Source organism: Rhinolophus hipposideros (genome assembly GCF_964194185.1).
Source record: "Rhinolophus hipposideros genome assembly, chromosome: 4".
Taxonomy (NCBI): domain Eukaryota; kingdom Metazoa; phylum Chordata; class Mammalia; order Chiroptera; family Rhinolophidae; genus Rhinolophus; species Rhinolophus hipposideros.
The window spans coordinates 47,987,500-48,006,331 of NC_138050.1; the positions used below are offsets into that span (position 1 = coordinate 47,987,500).

General features: G+C 38.1%; 1 protein-coding gene across 3 annotated transcripts in view; it reads right to left on the minus strand.

The window, feature by feature from the left end:
- Positions 1–18,832, minus strand: part of ZMAT4 (zinc finger matrin-type 4) — a gene marked incomplete at its 3' end in the record, with an annotated part of 331,176 nt that overhangs the window by 196,918 nt on the left and 115,426 nt on the right. For 2 of the 3 annotated variants that reach the window (XM_081045862.1, XM_081045863.1), the window contains exon 3: positions 6,987–7,076. The exons of the other annotated variant lie outside the window; for it this stretch is intronic. In XM_081045862.1, the coding sequence (XP_080901988.1) occupies positions 6,987–7,076 (90 nt within the window). The remainder of the gene's footprint in view (positions 1–6,986; positions 7,077–18,832) is intronic. 3 annotated transcript variants of the gene reach the window in all.

Below are 18,832 nucleotides of genomic sequence, written 5' to 3' on the forward strand. Positions count from 1 at the left end.
GGAGCCACAGACAATATGTAAAGGATTGAGTGGTGATGTCCCAATAACACTTTAATTATGGACAATAAAATTTGAATTTCATGTAATTTAAGCCTTGCAACACATTATTCTTGTTTTGATTTTTCCCCTATTTAAACATGTAAGAACCATTTCTAACTTGCAGACCTTACCTAAACGGGCAGTGGAGGCATCTCACCAGTGGCTGATTTTCTGACTCCTGACTTAAGACATAAATAAATACTCATGCCTGTGGATCTCCTAGCTGCTTTTCAGGTAGGAACAGCAGCCCTGTGCCTAACTGGACTATAGAAGTGGCACACTGCACTGTAGAGAGCAAAGAATGGACCCAACATACAAATTTCATGAAACAAATGCTTCATATACACTTTACAGTTCATCATGCAGCTTCACAAACAGGAAGTTCTTCACAACTCGGAGATTGAGCCCCTTCACAACTCGGAGATTCAGACAGAGCAGTGATTATAGACCCGGATTAAAACCATGGCCATGGAAGGTTTAGAAAGTATAAAAGAAAGTTGTCAAACAACTCAGCAGCACAGCGGGGGGCCAGAATCCCCACTTCCAGCTCTCAATGCACAGCTGGAAGCCCAAACACACACAGCGTTTGTTGGTATATGCCCCTACCTTTGAGAATTCCCCGTGATGGGGTTCACCAGCAGACCACTTGAGAAAACACACAATTTTGACAAAGTAAATGTCAATATTATGCACAATATAGGTTTGTTCCCTTGTCCACCAGCCCAACCTCAATTTTTGTCTCCACTGCTCTACTGGGTGAATACTGTCTCCATAAAAATTCTCCTTAAAAATTCATGTCCACCTTGGCCATTTGGAAATAGGGTCTTTGCAGATTAATTAGTTACGATGAGATCACACTGGATTATAATGGGCCCTAAATCCAATGACTCATGTCCTTATATAAAGAGAGGAGACACACAGAGATACACACAGGCAGGAAGGGCATGTGAGGGCAGACTGGTGTGTTACAGCTGCAAGCCAAGGTTCGCCAAGGATTGCCAGCGACCACCAGCAGCAAAGAGAGAAGCATGGACCTGATTTCCACTCAGAGCCTCCAGAGGGAGGCCCTGCCGCAATTTCAGACTTGTAGTCTCCTGAACTGTGAGAGAATAAATTTCTGTTGTTTTAAGCCACCCAGTTTGTGGTCATTCGTTACAGCAGCTTTAGGAATCTAACCCACTAGCACCCACTAGCACTTTATGCTCTAAAAATACCTTTGAATTTTGCTTCCCTAAAGATATTACTCATGTTGACTCTACATTCAAAAGAGCCCTTTCTCACTGTTCTTCATTTGGCTTGCCCACATCTATCCTTCAAAAAATCAGCTGACCATCGCTTTCTTCAGGAAATCGTGTCCTGTCTCATCCTCCCAGAAGAGGTTGGGGGCCCTTCTCTTGTGTCTAGATGGTGCCCAGGTATATGTCTATAGTGGTACCTATCACATTGCATTAACAGACATGATTTGCACATCAGACTCCCCACTAAATCCTGATTCCTTTTGAGGAAGGTTCCAAGTCTTTTCACTTAGTAGATGCTTACTAACTGTCTAATGAAGTGAGGTGGTGAGCTAGATAGCAGTCCCAGAGGAAATTTTTGTTTTGTTTTATATTTTCCCAGCCTCATCTCTGCCACTTACCAGCTGTATGACCAGAGTCAAGTTACTTAATCTCTCTATTTCAGTTTGCTTCTCTACGGGGATAAGGACAGTTTCTACCTTACACAGGAGTGGTGAGCATTAAATGTGTTAGTGTATGTAAAGCACTTAGAAGTTAAGTGGGAAGTGCCTGATAACTGCTAGCTACTGTGCCCCAGAACAGCAGTGTTCTCTGACTCTGGACCCAGCAAGTGCTTCAATGCCTAAAAATTAGAAAAAATTTCAAGAAGCCTAGGAATAGGATTTCGGGAAGCAGGGATAATCAATCTCAGGCCTGACCAATTTGGAAGTCACGGTACTTCCTTGGGCCTTCCTGTCACCTGTGTAATAAGAGAAGGAAGGTAAGGGTTTGGGAGAGGGTAGAACCTGAGTCCTTCCAACCTGCAATCCAGGATGTTTGGGGACCTGTAAACGTGATGTTAGAGGTTCTCAAGCTATGCTAAATATTTCAGACCTAAGGGCAATCAGATAAATATTTAGGCCTTATAAGCCGGATCACACTAACCAAACGTCAAGTTTCTCCACTTAGAAGGAATTATATTAACTACATATAAAAACACTATTTACTTAATACTAACTGGAGATTTGGGGTGGCAGTTATCTCTGCAGAATGAAAATAAAAGTAAAACTAAATCACCTTTTTACTTAAAAGTGTTATTTCCCAAACAGACGATTTTTTTCAAAACATGTGCTCCATGGGTAAGAAGATAATAAAAAGGGCCATTGGTGAAAACTAATATTCTCACTGCACTAGAGGATTTTGAAAGTCCTTTTCTGGCTCTAACGCTCAGGGGATTACTGAAAGTTTCTCTAAGGCAATCAACTATAACAATTTATTTCACATGTAATTTTACTCTGTGGCATCAAGGGGAAAACATCTTGCTCTAAAATTTCAGGGGGGAAAAAAAAAAACCATGAAAGACCCAAATAAGGATTCTAAAGAGTAAAAGCATGTGAAGGGAAAATTGTAAAAGTTAAAATGCAAGAACAGGTGACAGAAATAAATTTAAGTTTTTAAATAACAAAAAAAAGGTCAAATGACCTGGAGCAGAAAATGGCAATAGGCCTTGGGAATAATAATAGGCACTTCCATTCACATTCATCTGTATGTAAAATTGGAATTACTGTGTATTCCCAGAGAGCTAAGAAGGGGAAAAGGAAGGATGGCTGCCATTACTCATCAGCCCCATCAATTTTAGGAATCACCATGGGCCCGAGGTTCTTGTGTGGTCAGGGTTTGAAAGTCTGAAACACGTTTTCTCTCTTTGTACAGTTTCTCTCACCTCGTTGGGTATTCAGTACAGGCATGAAACTGTTCTCAATTGGGTAACACTGGGAAACAAACCTGTCACAGCTCCTGGAAGCAGGGTAGGTGGGAAAATGGGCAGGAATAGAGAAGCAAGTGGAAGACAGTGTTACGTCCAAGAACATGGGGTGCTGGCGGAAAGAGGATCAATCATAATAATGAACGCAGAAAGCACTTTGAAGACAAGGTACTAAATACAGGAGTTCCCTTACTGGGGCATTCTGACATTACATATCATTGCTATCCCATTTCACAACTCTGTGGAAATAAAGATCAAACAAATGAGAATAAGAAAGTTTATTTTTTTCAAAGCTTGCTATAGCAAGGGAGTTAGCCACCATCACTTGTGTTTGGAGACTCAAAGGAAGCAGAAAAGTGGGGAAGCTTATAATGGAAAAAAAGGGAGGCTTCAGGTGTGCCTTGAGTGGAGGCTGTTGTTTTGGGGACGATGTAGATGGGTTACCTAGTTGCGGACTTCCTAATCGTTTAGGGAAGCACGTGTGGCTTTTTCTGGTTGGTTCTAAGCTGGAAGCTGAGACAAAAATGTATAGAAGCTATCAGACAGTCATTAAGCCCTTGCCATTTTGGGTCTATTGTTACAAGGGCTACTGTTGGGCTTCCTAGACTGATACTAAAGATAGTGGTCTGACTTAGGCAGGGTTCCTGGGCTGGTTACTGTACATCAATGGCTTGGATTTCTGTACAAAGTTCTATTTTTATATATGGCCTGGCCATTGTCCACTTGCGTATTCAGTCTCTCAACCCTTAGGTAAGAGGGTGTACAAGAGGAAGTTGGTCCAAACAATTACCAATATTGACTCTCAGAGCCCTGAGGAGGGACTAGGGGTGGCTTCCTGGCTTCATCCAATATATCAAAATGCGCCAAGTAGAAAAGCCACATTCACCTATGAAATACAGCCTAATATGAGCACCCACCATATCTTTCAAAAAGTAAGATCATGTTGGTTTCCTCTTTGTTTACTGACTTGCTTTTATACTATGATTGATACGTTATAGAAAAATGATTTAATAAATAAATCAATTATAGATCAAAGTTTTTAAAACCCAGGATACATCAAAGGAAAAAGTTTTCAAATGCTTAAAAATACTCCTTGCTCTAAAATCCAAACATCTTCCCTTCCATAAACTGACCTCAAAGTTACTGGCAGAACCAGAGCCTGAGTGGGGTGAATCATGGATCTGGTCAGAGTGGCAACGACCAAGTCCTTGAGGAATATCATCTTGAGTTCCAGCACCCGTTTCTGTCTGTCTGATCAAGCCCTCCCTAGGAGCTCAGAAATAAGTAAGTGCAACAGTTATGATTAGAACTTGAGTGGATAGAAAGTAATCTGTGTTCAAAGAGCTAATTGTCAAGTATCCACGGACCCCAGGTTTCTGATTATTTGGATAAGACATTAAATGGCCATTGAATGAAGGAATACAGGCACCATTGCTGGATAATTTCAAAAGAAAAATAAAACGAATTCTGTTCCCTTTGCTAACATATACCTGATGGAAAGCACTTCTCTAGTGAAGCCACAGGACTCTGAGATAACACAAAAGCTGGTTTAGTCTGACTCTCCAGTGGTTTAAAAAGTTCTTTTGCGAGGAATGTACCTACCTCATTCCTACCACCTGTACCTGGTACAATCCATTCAAGCCCAAAGACCACCTAGCTCAAATGCCAACTCTTCAGTAACACCTTTGCTGATGGGATTGACCTGCATAATTTTGTTTCCATGGGACTTTTGTCAGAATGTTAATAAAAACCTAAACTGTGGCATTATAGCTATTTTTATACAATGTTAATCTCCCTCACTATGAGTTTCTTTTAGACAGGTCTGTGTCTTATTTACCTCCCTTTCCTCAGTGTCTAACATGTAACAATGCACCTCATTACCTAGCCTTTCATTTCATATTCACCAAAGCCCAGTGAGAAAAGCATGATTATTAAAGCCTTACTGAAGAACCCAAGACTCAAAGAAATCAATTATTTGTCCAAAGTCATAAAGCTAAGAGCTAACAGAACTAGACGCAGTCCCACTTTTTAACAGCTTACAAAGTTTTCATAACATCATTTGCCTCCAATAAGTTCTAAATGCTGCTTCACCAAGGGAGCAAAGCAAACTCCACAATGTTCCAGATTAGTCTGTATGAGCAGTTCATTTTGTAATACTAAGAGACATGATTAGAATTTGTTAACAATACCAGCCCTGATGCTCACTACCTTTGGTCATACGCCTTCTCTTGCTCTCTCTTTTCTTTCCCGTGAAGAATACACAAGTACAGTTTTTGTCAAGTTTCTTCAATGATCATGTATTAATTTTTAATAAAGAAAAGAAGACTGGCAGCTATCTATATGGCAGTAAAGAAAAACAGGATCACAAACACAGGTAATAGTGTGGGGTATATATTCTATGTCTGCAGCTTCCTCAGAAATCAAAGGGTAAGGAATTTCTGTGTTTGCTCTTCAGTGTTTATCGTGGACGTCTTCCGATTCTAGTCAGTGTTGGTAGGACTGCAAATTGGTATGGACATTATAGAAAACAATATAGAGATTCGTCAAAAAACTAAAATAGAAATGCCATACATCCCAGCAATTCCACTTCTGGGTATTTATCTAAAAAAAAAAAATGAAAACACTAATTTGAAAAGATATATGCACCCTTATGTGCATTGCAGCATTACTAGTAATAGCCAAGATATGAAAGCAATTTAGGTGTCCATCTGTAGATAAATGAATAAAAATGATGTGGTACATACCGTGTTCTCCCGAAAATAAGATGAGGTGGTCTTGTATTAATTTTTGCTCCAAAAGACACATTAGGGCTTATGTTCAAGGGATGTCATCCTGAAAAATCATGCTAGGGCTTATTTTCCGGTTAGGTCTTATTTTCGGGGAAACACAGTATATATAATGGGTTATTACTCAGCAATAAAAAAAATTAATCTTGCCATTTGTGATGACAACATGGATGGACTTAAAGAGTATTGTGCTAAGTGAAATATGTCAGACAGAGAAAGGCAAATATTGTATGGTTTCACTTATATGTAGAATTTTTTTAAAAAGAACAAATAAAACAAAATCAGACTCAGAAGCAAAGAACAAACTGACGGTTGCCCGAGGGGAAGGAGTAGAGGGATGGGTGAAAAAGGTGAAGAGAAATACGGTGAATAATAGTGTGCTAACTTTGCACAGTGGCAGATGGTTACTAGATTAGTGTGGTGTTCACTCATCGTACGATATATAAATGCCAAATCACTACGTTGTACTCCTGAAACTACTATAATATGGTACGCCAACTGTACATTTAAAAAAAGCACAAATAAAAAAAATATTTTACTCATTAGGAAAAGTAAGCCCTGCTGGGAGGAAGGAATATTTACTTCATCAGTCTTTGCTTTAGCCTGGCTGAAGTAGGCCCTTTGCTCTGACTTTACACCCTCAAAGCAACTTTCTAATTATCATGTGTCTTCCCAAGTAAATGTTCCCTCAGGGAGAGGGGCTGCTGATCAAAAACACTGAGTATTTTTATTTATAAGATGTGCACAGTCCTCATTATAAATGAATAAGCTGGCATTCTGTTTTACACACCAAAGGAAAAATAAAATATGTAAAAAGCAAGTATCTGCTGTGTTTGACAGGTTTGCCCCTTAGGTCATGTCTTCCCTGCTCTTGGTCTTCTGATGGTTCCTGTCTCCCCTCACCTAGCCACTTTCTGTCCCAGCACCTCTGTACTTTCTTTCTCTGCATGGGCCCAGCACAGTTTCATTAGAAAGTCCTCCAACACCATACTGGCAAGTTCTGGCAGGGAAAAGAAAAAAAGACTTGCTTACAGGTAATGTTTTCTGTAATAGTTAATGAGAACTGTTTCTACTCACTTAGCTCTCCCACCAAGCTGGACATGACTGCAATTCCTAGATCTACAAAGGTCTTAGCAAACAGAATAAATCATCTAAGGATATCACATGTTGCCAGATACTCACATTTTCTGACCGGAGCCTCTTGGCAGGACACCCACCGTCCCTGGGGTGAAGCATGTAATACAGTCGGACTTTGCTTGCATGTTTTCGACTCTGGAAGGAAAAGCAGAAGCAGATACTGTGAAAGAGAAGGCATTTTAAATCCTTGGAAGCACAGCCAGTGACTGTAAGTGCCAAGAAATACTTTTATTCGAAAACACTTTTGCATGTTCTTGTGAGATATGTGGGATGAAAGTTCAGATAGGTTAAGTGACTTATCCAAGGTCATAAAGCCAATATAATTTCAGGATTAGAAAACGCAGTTTATGAAGAAAGGTAAAAAACAGTAGGATCTTTTAGCCTGGAGTGAATAATATATTTAATTATTAACAGAACAGGACAGCAGAGATAATAATACAAGGATCAACTGTGATGAAAAGCTAGGTTCTCCACCTCCTTTCTCACTACTGTAGCCCTGTTCTAAGGAGCTAGGAGCCATGCCCTCCCTGGAGTCAGGCACATACAGCATCACCAACAGAATCCTCTCCCTTGAATTCTCTCATACCTGGGCCTCATTAATAAGCCATCAAAAGGGATTTTCCAAAGTCAGATACCTCGAGCAAACAAAAGATATTCTCTGCACATGTGAGGACTGGTCAGAGCCCAAGCTCCATGTAAGTAGGCACATCCAGAAACAAATAGAGCTCCACCTCCTACAGGATTCGCTGGACTGACAATTTCTGCCTGCACTGACCGGTCCTTGTGCAGTGTGGAGAAACTGATCCCTGCTTAGTTACATCTTTTCCCTATGCCTTTGCTCAACTGAGAGCCCACTCACTCTCCTGACCTTTAAAGAATACTACAGTTCTGATTTCCAAGTTACTACTGGAGGCAGGAAGGTGGAGTGAAAAGAGCAGTAATAAAATACAGTAATGCACCACACAGCGACCTTTCAGTCAAGACACACCACATACACAATGGTGGTGCCATAAGATTATAAGGGAGCGGAGAAATCCCAATCGCCTAGTGATGTCGTAGCCAGGTAATATTGTAGCTGCCGTACTATCATAGCTGTCCTAGCACAAGAAACTACTCATGTGTTTGTGGTGACGCTGGTGTAAATAAACCCACTGCATTGCCAGTCATAGAAAAGCACATACAATTATGCACAGGACATAATACTTGATAATGATAATAAACGACTGTGTTACTAGTTTATGTACTTATTGTGCTATACTTTTTATTGCTATGTTAGAATGTACTCTTCCTACATACAAAAAAAAAAGTTTGCTATAAACAGTATGTCATGTTATGCCAGCAGCAGCCTCATCCATCTCGTGTTTCGATTGCAAGTCTCTTGATTGCATCATTTTCTCTTGTGCTTCATTTTGTCTCATGTTTTTACAGTAACATTCTGTACAGCTCCGTAGCCTAGGAGCAGTAGACTGTACCATACAGCCTCGGTGTGTAGTTGGCTATCTACGTTTGTACAAGTGCATGCTATGATGTCCACACAACAAAGACATTGCTTAATGATGCATTTCTCAGAAGGTATCCCTATTGTTAAGCAGCGCATGACTGTAGTCAGAAGTTCTAAACCCCATCTCCGGCTCTACTGCTTTCTAGCTGCGTGATACCGAACAAGTCACTTACTCTAATTTGTTCACAGCCAAAGTAAGTTTCATTTTCTCCACGTACAATATGAACATAATAATATTTATTAGGCTTGCCATGAGAATCACATGAGACAAGGCATATGAAAAACTGCAATCCACATGCTGCTAAATAAATATTTCTCACTGCTGACTGCACCAGTCCCTAACTTTGGTCCTACCGGAGTCTCTATAACGTGAATTTGCCTTGAATCCATTGTTACCTAATTCTAATCCCCTACGCCTTGGTTCCACTTGGCCTTTATAACAGTTGGGTTCTAGCCAATCTCCTAGATGGTGGTTTGCCTTTTATTTTTATTTTTTTTTTTTTTATTAATTAATTTATTTATTAGTTTCAGGTGTACAAAACAAGGTAATACTTAGACGTTCATCATTTATATCCCTCATACTGTGAACCCCCCTCCCTCCGACCTCACACTGAACCATCACATTATATATATAAAATTATAGTTGGCATTCATTAATGTTTAGCTTCTGATGTACAATGCCATGATCAGGTATCCACAGTATCCCTGAGGTGGTCTCCCAAATAGGACGCATGTCCATCGGATACCCAACAAAATCTTTACAACATTATAGAATACCTTCCCCAAATTAATTTTCAAAAGAAAAACCCTGAGGCCATCTTGTGGTTACCAGCTGCTTCCAAATCCCTTCACCTTTCCCCTTATCCCCAACCCCCTCCCACACACCCATCTAACCACTCTCGGTTTTTTCTCTGCGTCCCCAAAACTGACTCTGATTAGTTCATTCACATAGTCTTTTCTTTAGATTCCATATATAAGTGAGATCATATGGTACTTGTCTTTCTCTTTCTGACTTATTTCACTTAACATAATGTTCTCTAGATCCATCCATGTTGCTGCAAATGATAAGATTTCTTTCTTCTTTATGGCTGCGTAATACTCCATTGTATAAATGTACCACAGCTTCTTAATCCAGTCATCTACCGATGGGCATTTTGGTTGTTTCCATATCTTGGCTATTGTGTAAAGTGCTGCAATAAACATGGGAGTGCATACAGATGTGGTTTGCCTTTTAGATTAGCCACAAAGGCAAAGCAATTTTCCGAGCAGCAAATTGCATCTTGTTTACAGGATATATTGTAAATCCTTTCTATCTGGTTTTCCTCATTGATCACTTTTCAAATTCCTTTATTGTGCCTGTGGCAAGAAGACCATGATTCTGAACAGTCCCCAAATACTTTTAAGGCCTTTAAATGGGTTTAAAAGTGCTATTGGAACATGAAAAATATTTACAGATCTGTAAAAGTACTGAAGTGTGATTTTGACTGTATAATATATACAAATATATGTAAAGTAATATATAGTCATTTTTAATTAAGGTGTATCTGGAGTCTTGTTTGTCTGGAAAACTGATAGGACAGAGAAATACAGACCTATGTGGACCTATGTCAGATGATTTTAACACCATCGTTCAGCTTCCTCATGCTTTTGAGAACCATTCAGAGCAAACTAGCATTTTCTTTTTATAGATAAACATGTCGATTACTAAAATCTGTACACATTTTCTATAGTTTTGTTTGTTTTTTGGTGGTAAGGGGTAGTGGTAATATTAGGAACATACTGCTACAGTCACAAAAATAAAAAAGAACATTTAAAAAACTTGCAAGATGCTAAATGTGACCACAGAACCTGAGCCAGTAAAAGGCACAACAGACAGGTAATTGGTGAAAAGACAAAGTGATAAGAATGGGAACTAAAATATGGCTGAAGTGGGTTTTCAATTTTTCATTTGTTACCATAGAAGAACTTCTTATTACAGTTCCTGCATCATCAATCTACTCAAAGCCCTGGATTCCCAGAGAACACAATCGTGACAAAATTGGAAATCTCATAATGTGGCCTGTTTTGTGGTGGTTGTTTTTTTTTCTCTCTTTTGTAAAATATAATGTTTCTTTCAAAAAGACTCTTTCTAGCACAGAGTTCACTGGGTTAGTTAATTGCAGTTTGACAAAACTAGTAAAAGCCGTTAGCTGAAAAGAAAGAGAAATAAATGATAAACTGCTGTAAAGCCATTAGTGAAGAGAGATGTTGGGATTCAAGACTTATCAGCAATTTTGTTCATTAAAGGCCATTTTTCTCCTTCAGCTGCCCCAGTTTCTGGGTTTGATGGGAGGACTGACTACCCTGCAGGTACTGCCTTTGCCCTTGTGTGTGGGTGAAGAGAAACACAGTCGTGGCAAACACTCACTGATTATGGAGTGATAGAAGAGGTATTCTTATTCATCATTTAGCTGTGTCCCTTTGCCTGATCACCTTTTTTTGGCTCTTGCTGCTTTTTCCAGACTGCCCGGGCTATATCCAATTCCTTCGCACTAATGAGGTAACCCTGACTTTGGGCAGAAAGTAAAAACCCCGAAGAAATGAGAGGAGTGTAAGAGTCACCTCCCAGTTAGTCCGATTCAAACCCAAAGCTATTTCCAAATAATGTTGGTTAACAAAGAGAAAGGTTCTCAGCAGAATGTTCTGGGGTGCTTGACATCTTGCCCCGCCTCAGCTCTGGGGTCTTTGGCAACATTCGATGCCAGGGTGCAGCTCTGCTAGTGAGCCCTCTCCTTTCTTGCTGGCACACTCACCTCTTTCTCAAAGCAGAACACTCAGTTTCTTACCGTGCCTTCCTCCAACTGGCTTCTCTCAACCCCTTACCTACTCGAATTACTTGACATGAGGCACAAAAATCTCACTCCTTTCAATTTGTATTAAAATAAACCTTCCCCATGAAAAGTTAAAATTAAATTTGGGGAAGATATTCATTGCAGAATTATCTAAAAAGGAACCCCCAAAATGGGAGACAACTATGTATTGAACGATTAGGAGACTAGTTAAACCAGCCACAGAATGCCCTGACGTTCAGTTAGAAATTGGAAAAAAAAAATGTTTTCTACATAATGAATGTTGAATAAAAAATGTTAAACTCAAAATTGCTTGGAAACTGTGATTGCAATTATATAAACATTCATAAGTACATCAAAAAGAGATGGAAAGGAAAAAAGCATGATTTATTAGGGTAGAGGAAATATGGATGGTTATCATTTTTTTATTTCTATAACAAATTTGCCTTTAATATAAAAATAATAATTTCACAATGCTCAAACCATTGTAATTCCTTATTAAGTATACTTTTTACTCACAATGATTGTAGTTAGTAAAAAGTATCACTGATCTGGAATGCTTTTAACATATATTGGTATAATTGACCACATTTCCATCTACCCTTGTTAATGTCTCATCAACATTCAAAATACCATTTTTTTTCATTGAAATACTTGGTAGTTAGATGAGTGTACTTAATCCAAGAGCAATACATGTTATTTCAAGTTTTAAAACTTTATTTTGGTAGATATACATGCCATGGTAAATATGTGTACTTTTCACAATGTGGTCACTTTAGCTTTCTGTATATGAATCAAGACCATGGGGCCAGGTGGCAAATGCTGTCTAGATAACCACACTGAGAAGGTCTGAAAGAAATCTCCTTCTGAAACTGGCTTATATCATTCAAACACACATAAACAACAACAACAAATCCTTATGACTTTTTCAAAGATTTATTAATATCCTAAAATTTGCACTGCTTCAAAGACTTTAAAAAGACAGATACATTGCCAACTGAGAAGAATGTTAAAGAGAAAAAAATCCTATGTGTTAAATGTATGTATTATAGAGTTTCAGGAGGGAAAAGGACCATTACTTTAAGAGAAGACATGAAAAAAAATTATAATCTCTTTCAATTGCACTGAGAATCATTCCCAGCTCTTTCTTGCATTAATATTTGCATTTTAAGCAAAAGTCATTATTTCATTCAAACCATATCACATCAGCTTTAAGCTTTCCAGGTAGGCCAGAAATTATCAACTCTTCCATTTTAATTAAAGCCGATGCCCCCAATGCCAGGCATTGTACGAGGGCAGACCTATCTGCAGATTAGTTTCTTTTGCTGAAACAATCTCTTGGCACTCAAAGAAACAGTCTAAAGTAGAAATCCAGGCCAGCTTTCTCTTTGAGGGGATAAAAAACAAGACAAACCTCTATTTCAGATGTATTGCTGTGAAAGAAGGGAGTGAAACACAGAAATAGAATGGCTGTATGATTCACCTAAATAGCCATCTTCCATTATCACATATTACTTTAAAAAAAAAAATTCACAACTCAAATTTGCTTCCAACAAGGCTCCTGATTTTTGGTCTCATAAAGTGTGGAGATAAAGTAACTTTGTATTTGCATAATGCTCCAAACAGCCTTCAAAGTTCTTTTCACATGTGTTATTTTATTTTATCCTCAAACCACAGTTGTGAGGCTAGCAGGAGAGGTGTTATTTCAAATAAGATTTAAGATCCATTCCTGATTTCCTAGTTAAGTCTTCACTATCTTATTTCATCATAGGTTGTCTATTATACCTCTCTTAGAAACCAGCTAAAACAAGTCAAGGACTACAATAAAAAGGGAAAACCTAAAACAGACTGATAATTACAGAAGAGTGATTCTCACATGCCACCAATTTTGAGGTGTTTCCTCTTGTTCTAGGGCAAGGACCACAAATACCAAGAGTATTTGATATTTGGTATTCTTGGCTGCCTGAGAAAGACTGGCTGATGAAAGATAGGAGTTCTATCTCTTAGGAAGAAGGCACCCTGGAAGAAACTCACCTAACACTCTGAGGTTGAGGGTGCCTTGGCTGAGACCAGGAAAAGCTGTAGCTCAACTTCACTAGGAAGTCAAGGTTAAATGCAGATAAACTAAAGACAAAAACATAATTGCTGGAGATTCCCTCTGATGAATGGGGCTCTTTCCCAGAGGGATACACTCTTCCTTATTACCACAGGAAGGAAATTGGATACAGAAACCTAGAGTAGAAAATGGACCAACTAAACACCTAGGAAGAGAAAACTGACCTCTAGAGGAAGGCTTTGTCAACACAGAGTAGGAAGAAACAAATCTCTGCAGGAACTGCCCAAGGCCCCATGTTCCAGATCTCCTACCCAGGCTGGGCCTCTAAAGTGGTCTATAATCCAGTCCCATAGATGAAATTGGATCAGAAGATACTTATAGGATTCCATGAAAAGATCCAGGGCCAATCAACACACACTGGGGATATTAAGGCTGGCCTTAATAGCCTTCTGTTCTGCCAAGAATGAGTGGCACCTGTGAAAAACTTCCGTAATACAAAAGACTTTAGGGAGTGAAGTCAGAAGCATGGTGGCATTATGGGTCCCCTTGATCTTTCCCCTTGAAGTTACAAGTTAAACAGCTATAATTCAACACAGGATTCTCTGCAAAGCACTTCTGAGAGATCCGTGTGGCAAAAGAAGACTTTGAAAAAACTCTCAAGGCGGAGACATCAAGAATTTTATTTTCTTTGCAAAGTATTTACTATAAAAAATAGAAATAAGTTGTAAGTGGCACATGTTTTGTGCCATTTAATTTAAGAAAATACAAACAGGATAAAAGCTAAAAGATGAGATAAGACAACTGATTAAGATGAACCTGTACTGTCTAAGTTAATAAAGTAAGGACACTAAAAATATCATAGCTTAATTAAGAAGGTCTTTCACAGCAGTCCAAGAACAGAATCAACACTACAGATCAGCGTGAAGGTCAAGACAGAGAAACTTCCTACTACGTAGAGGACTAGGATAAAGAAGTGCGGGAAAGAAATGATACTGGAGATCTTGCATACGAAAGATCAGAACAAATATAGCATGGCTTTAGTAGTAGAATAAGGTGCCAAATAAATAAAATAGAATCAAAATTCCCAAAATAGAACTGATAATTTGGAATCAAAAAGAAACTGGGAAAATACACCTAACTTTGCAATTAAAAAGTTTTCCAAACAACAAAGCAAAAGAAGTAGGAGTGATACATATGATTACAAAAGTAAAAACATGTTTTTAATCTGAAATACATATTAATATATGTAAGAGGCAAACCACAAAGTAGGAAAAATATCCGCAATGTGTACAAAATGGTTTAATACCTTTAAGATAAAGAGTGCTCTAACAAATTCATAAGAAGAAAATATTAAAATAGATAAAGGGTATAACTAGGAATATTATATTATATTATTATATTAAATACAAATAGCTAAAAGATAAAAAGAAATTCATCTACATTCTACCTTATAAATTTTAAATAAAAAATGTGTACTTTCACCTATTAAATTGACAAAGATTTTCAAAATATATACCAGGAGTGCCAAAAAAATGTATATGAGTGGACACTTCGGTCAGCGTTGCTCAAGCAGTTCACCATAATTAGAAGTAACCACTTCTGATGGTAACCACTTTGAGTACCTCTTGAAATTGCAGAAGTCAAACGAGACTTGTATTCATCTATTGTTATTGGTACATATTGAGTATTACAATTATAATAGTTTTTTCCTTTCTTAAAATGTGTATACATTTTTTTGGCCCCTCTGTATGTCCACATTGGTGAAGATACAGGGAAACTAAGACTCTTGTACATAGGTAACAGGGCATGTAAATTGATACAAGCTCCCTGGATGGAAATTTTGCAATATATATTCAAAAGGCAAAAACTTGTTTGATCCAACAATCCTACTTCTCTGAATTTACATTAGGGAAATAATCAGAGACATATAATTCCATTTACTTATGATAGTAAAAATGAGAAAGTAAATTAAATATCCTAAGTGAGAGTGAAATATTATGATATATCTATATGACAGATTACCAAATTGTCATTAACAAGCAAAATAGTAATATTCAATGACATGGAAAATATCTATAAAATAATACTAAGAAAAAAATCTCAGTTTCGAGTCAGAATATAAATGATGCCAATTTTTTAAATAAAAATATATATGTGCATATATATACATGTGTATGCATAGATATGGTAACAGTCTAAGAAGAAACACACCAAAGAATTAACATTGTTCATCATGGATCAAAGGTGACTTTAATTTTCCTTATGTCTGCTTTTTTTTTGGATTTCCCAAATCATTCCAATAATTAGAGGGAAAAATCAAAATTTTAAAGATTCATTCCAACATTGATGATTTACCATTCTAATCATCCTACCTTAAGATGAGGAAAATAAGTCTCAGAAAGACCAAGACACTTGCGCAAGATCCCACAAGTTATAAATTCTCAGAGAACAGGGATTATATGTGTTTTGTTCATTGTTGTGTCCCCATTGTCTATCACCATGCCTGACACACAGTAGGTACTCAATAAAGGTTTGTTGATTGAGTAACTGAATGCATGAATGAAAGCATGAGGCAATTCCAGGACAAGAGCACAAGACACTTGATTAATTAAAACAATTGTGTGATGTGCTGTGTTTGTATATTCGGAGAATATCTATAGAAGGAGACACGAGAAATTGGTAGGAGTGGTTGTTCCCAGTGAGAGAAATGACAGGATGAGAAAAGATTTAATTTTCTAAATGGCTTTATAGCATTGTGTTTGGTTGGTTTTTACCATGTGCATGCATTTTTCATAATAAATTTTAAAGTGTAAAGAAAGAAAAAAATTGTGTGAAAGTATTGTGTACATAACTGTTATAGATTCCCTTCCATTCTAAAAATGAAATCAAACTCAACACCCATCTACTTCCATTTCTATACCCCACTGCAGCAGTGCAGGTCAAAGAGAAGTACAGAACCTGCAGATCAGAGAGTTCTAAGCAACAATTCCTTCAGGCATTTTGTGGAGTGTGCCCATTGAAGGAAAAACTTTCAGCAGGTGAAGTGATGAAAACTGAACTTGAAGCATAAACTCTGAAGAAACTGAGGAATGGCTGCAACCGGTACAAAAGTCAAGATTCAGAGTGATTCGTATTGCCACAGACACGTAGCACATGCAGATCCAGCTTGTTGAAGACGATGAGGTTTGGGACAATGTAGAGTCAGTTCTTCCACTGCCTCTAAGAATTCAAACTCACCAGATGCTAGCTTGGTAAAGTTTCATTTAACCTGTGCTCAGATATGTAGACTGTTACAGCCCAGGGTTTTATGTTTCTTAGTTTCTAGTTGTAGGATCCTGGGCATTTGTGCTGTTGCAGACTGAATTGTGTACCCCTGAAATTCATCTGTTGAAGCCCTAACTCCCATTTTTACTATATTTTGGGATAGAGTCTTTCAGAAGGTAATTAAGATTGAATGGAGTCAGAAGGGTGAGGCCCTGACCCAATAAGACTGGTGTCCTTTTATGACAAGGAAGAGCCATCAGACATCTCTTCCTCTTTCCACAAGCACAGAGAAGGTGGCCGTTCTGCAAGCCAGGAAGAGAGGCTTTACGAGAAACCAACCCTGCTACACCTTGATTGTACGCGTCTAGTCTCCAGAACTGTGAGAAATAAACAGCAGCTCTTTAAGCCACCATTCTGTGGTATTTTGTTATGACAGCCCAAGCTAAGACATGGTGCCATCATCTAAACTAGATGCTCTCTTGGGTTCTTTCTTCTTGTACACAGTAATCAGTCCATTTTTCAGAAGCAAAAAGAATAGTCTCAAAGTTTCTAGAACTAGGTCACTTCATTTTTTTCTGAAACATTTTTAAAAGAGCATCTGAAATGAGAAACGCTTATCTTAAGCAAGTATTAAGAAAAAATGAATTCTTGTTGGAGAAAAATGTATATGGTGGGATGTGCTGTACTCATGATTTGTGTAAACATGCTTGCACTAAATCTGTACTTCAGTCTTCCTACACAAGTGACTGCATCAGCGCATTACAATTTTAAATCAAAGTCTTGCAACTCATAAAGTTATATTACCACCAAAGCGCGAAGGAACCATTTTCCTGTGGTGTGAGGACAGAACAAAATGTGTCTCCATGATGTCTGAGCATTTTAAACAGAATCACATGAGAAATAAGAACACACCACAGGATAAATAATGTGATATACTTCATCGAGGCCGCTCTTTTGCTGTTTAGGGAAAGAAACCAAAAGTGCTATTTCTCCAGAAGCCCCTAGTAAAGAAGTTAAAGTTACAGATGAGGGGAAAAATAAAGCCAGTGTGATCAGTAACTAAAGTCAGAGAAGGCTGGGTGATTTGAAGCAACAAAGCTATCAAATCCTTCTGCAATGTGCAAGCTGAAACACCACAAGCTAATCCTGGGCCGTCATTTCCCAAGGTCTCTTTATTTCTCTTGTAAAACTCACGTCTGGAATAAGAAAAATTTTAGCACTTTATAAAAACATCACTGTAAAGTCTTCCAAGATTAACCTCATCACTGCCATGAGCAAATATTGGCCCAATCTCCACCTGTTTTCTGGAGGGAGGATTAGTCTGTGGGAAAATCAAGGTAAAATAGAATCCCTGTCCTTGTGAAATGAGTGAGTAGCTGAGCAAAGCAGGACAATCACCCAGAAAACCATAAGGACAATCGCAGCAAGTATGCTCACATGTCACCTCTTTACCCTGTGTGTACTTTCACATGAGATTCTCTTTTTACCCCATTATTTTATACTCCTTGACATGTACCATATAATTATTCTCAAACTGAACTCTGTTCTGATGACCAAATCCTCAATTTCTCATTATTTGTTATAGTCTTGACCCATCCCCACAAAGCACCTTTAAAAGTTCTGCACAGAGCAGTTCTATAAACACTTGTTAACTATTTAAATAACCAGGTAAGCAGACGTTTTTTTGTTTTGTAGTCTGTTTTTGCTTCATAGTCTCACTTGCTTATTTTTATTGCCTTTGCTTTTGGTGTCAAATCCAAAAAAAATCATTGCCAAGACCGAGATCAGGAAGCTTATCCTTTATGTTTTCTTCTAGGAGTTTTACAGTTTCAGGTCTTACTTTCAAGTAATTAATCCATTTTGAGTTGATTTTTGTGTATGCTGTAAGACAGGGGCCCAGTTTCACTCTTTTGCATATGGCTGTCCACTTTTCCTAATACCATTTATTGAAGAGACAGTCTTTTCACCATTGTATATGCTTGGCTTCCTTGTCATAAATTAATTGACCACATATTCGTAGGTTTATTTCTGGGGCTCTATTCCGTTCCATTGATCTACAAGTATGTGTTTGTTTTTATGCCTATATCATACTGCTTTGATTACTATAGCTTTGTAATATAATTTGAAATCAGGAAGTATGATGCCTCCAGCTTTGTTCTTCTTTCTCAAGATTGCTTCAGCTATTCAGGGTCTTTTGTGGTTCCACACAAATTTTTAGGATTATTTGTTCTATTTATGCACA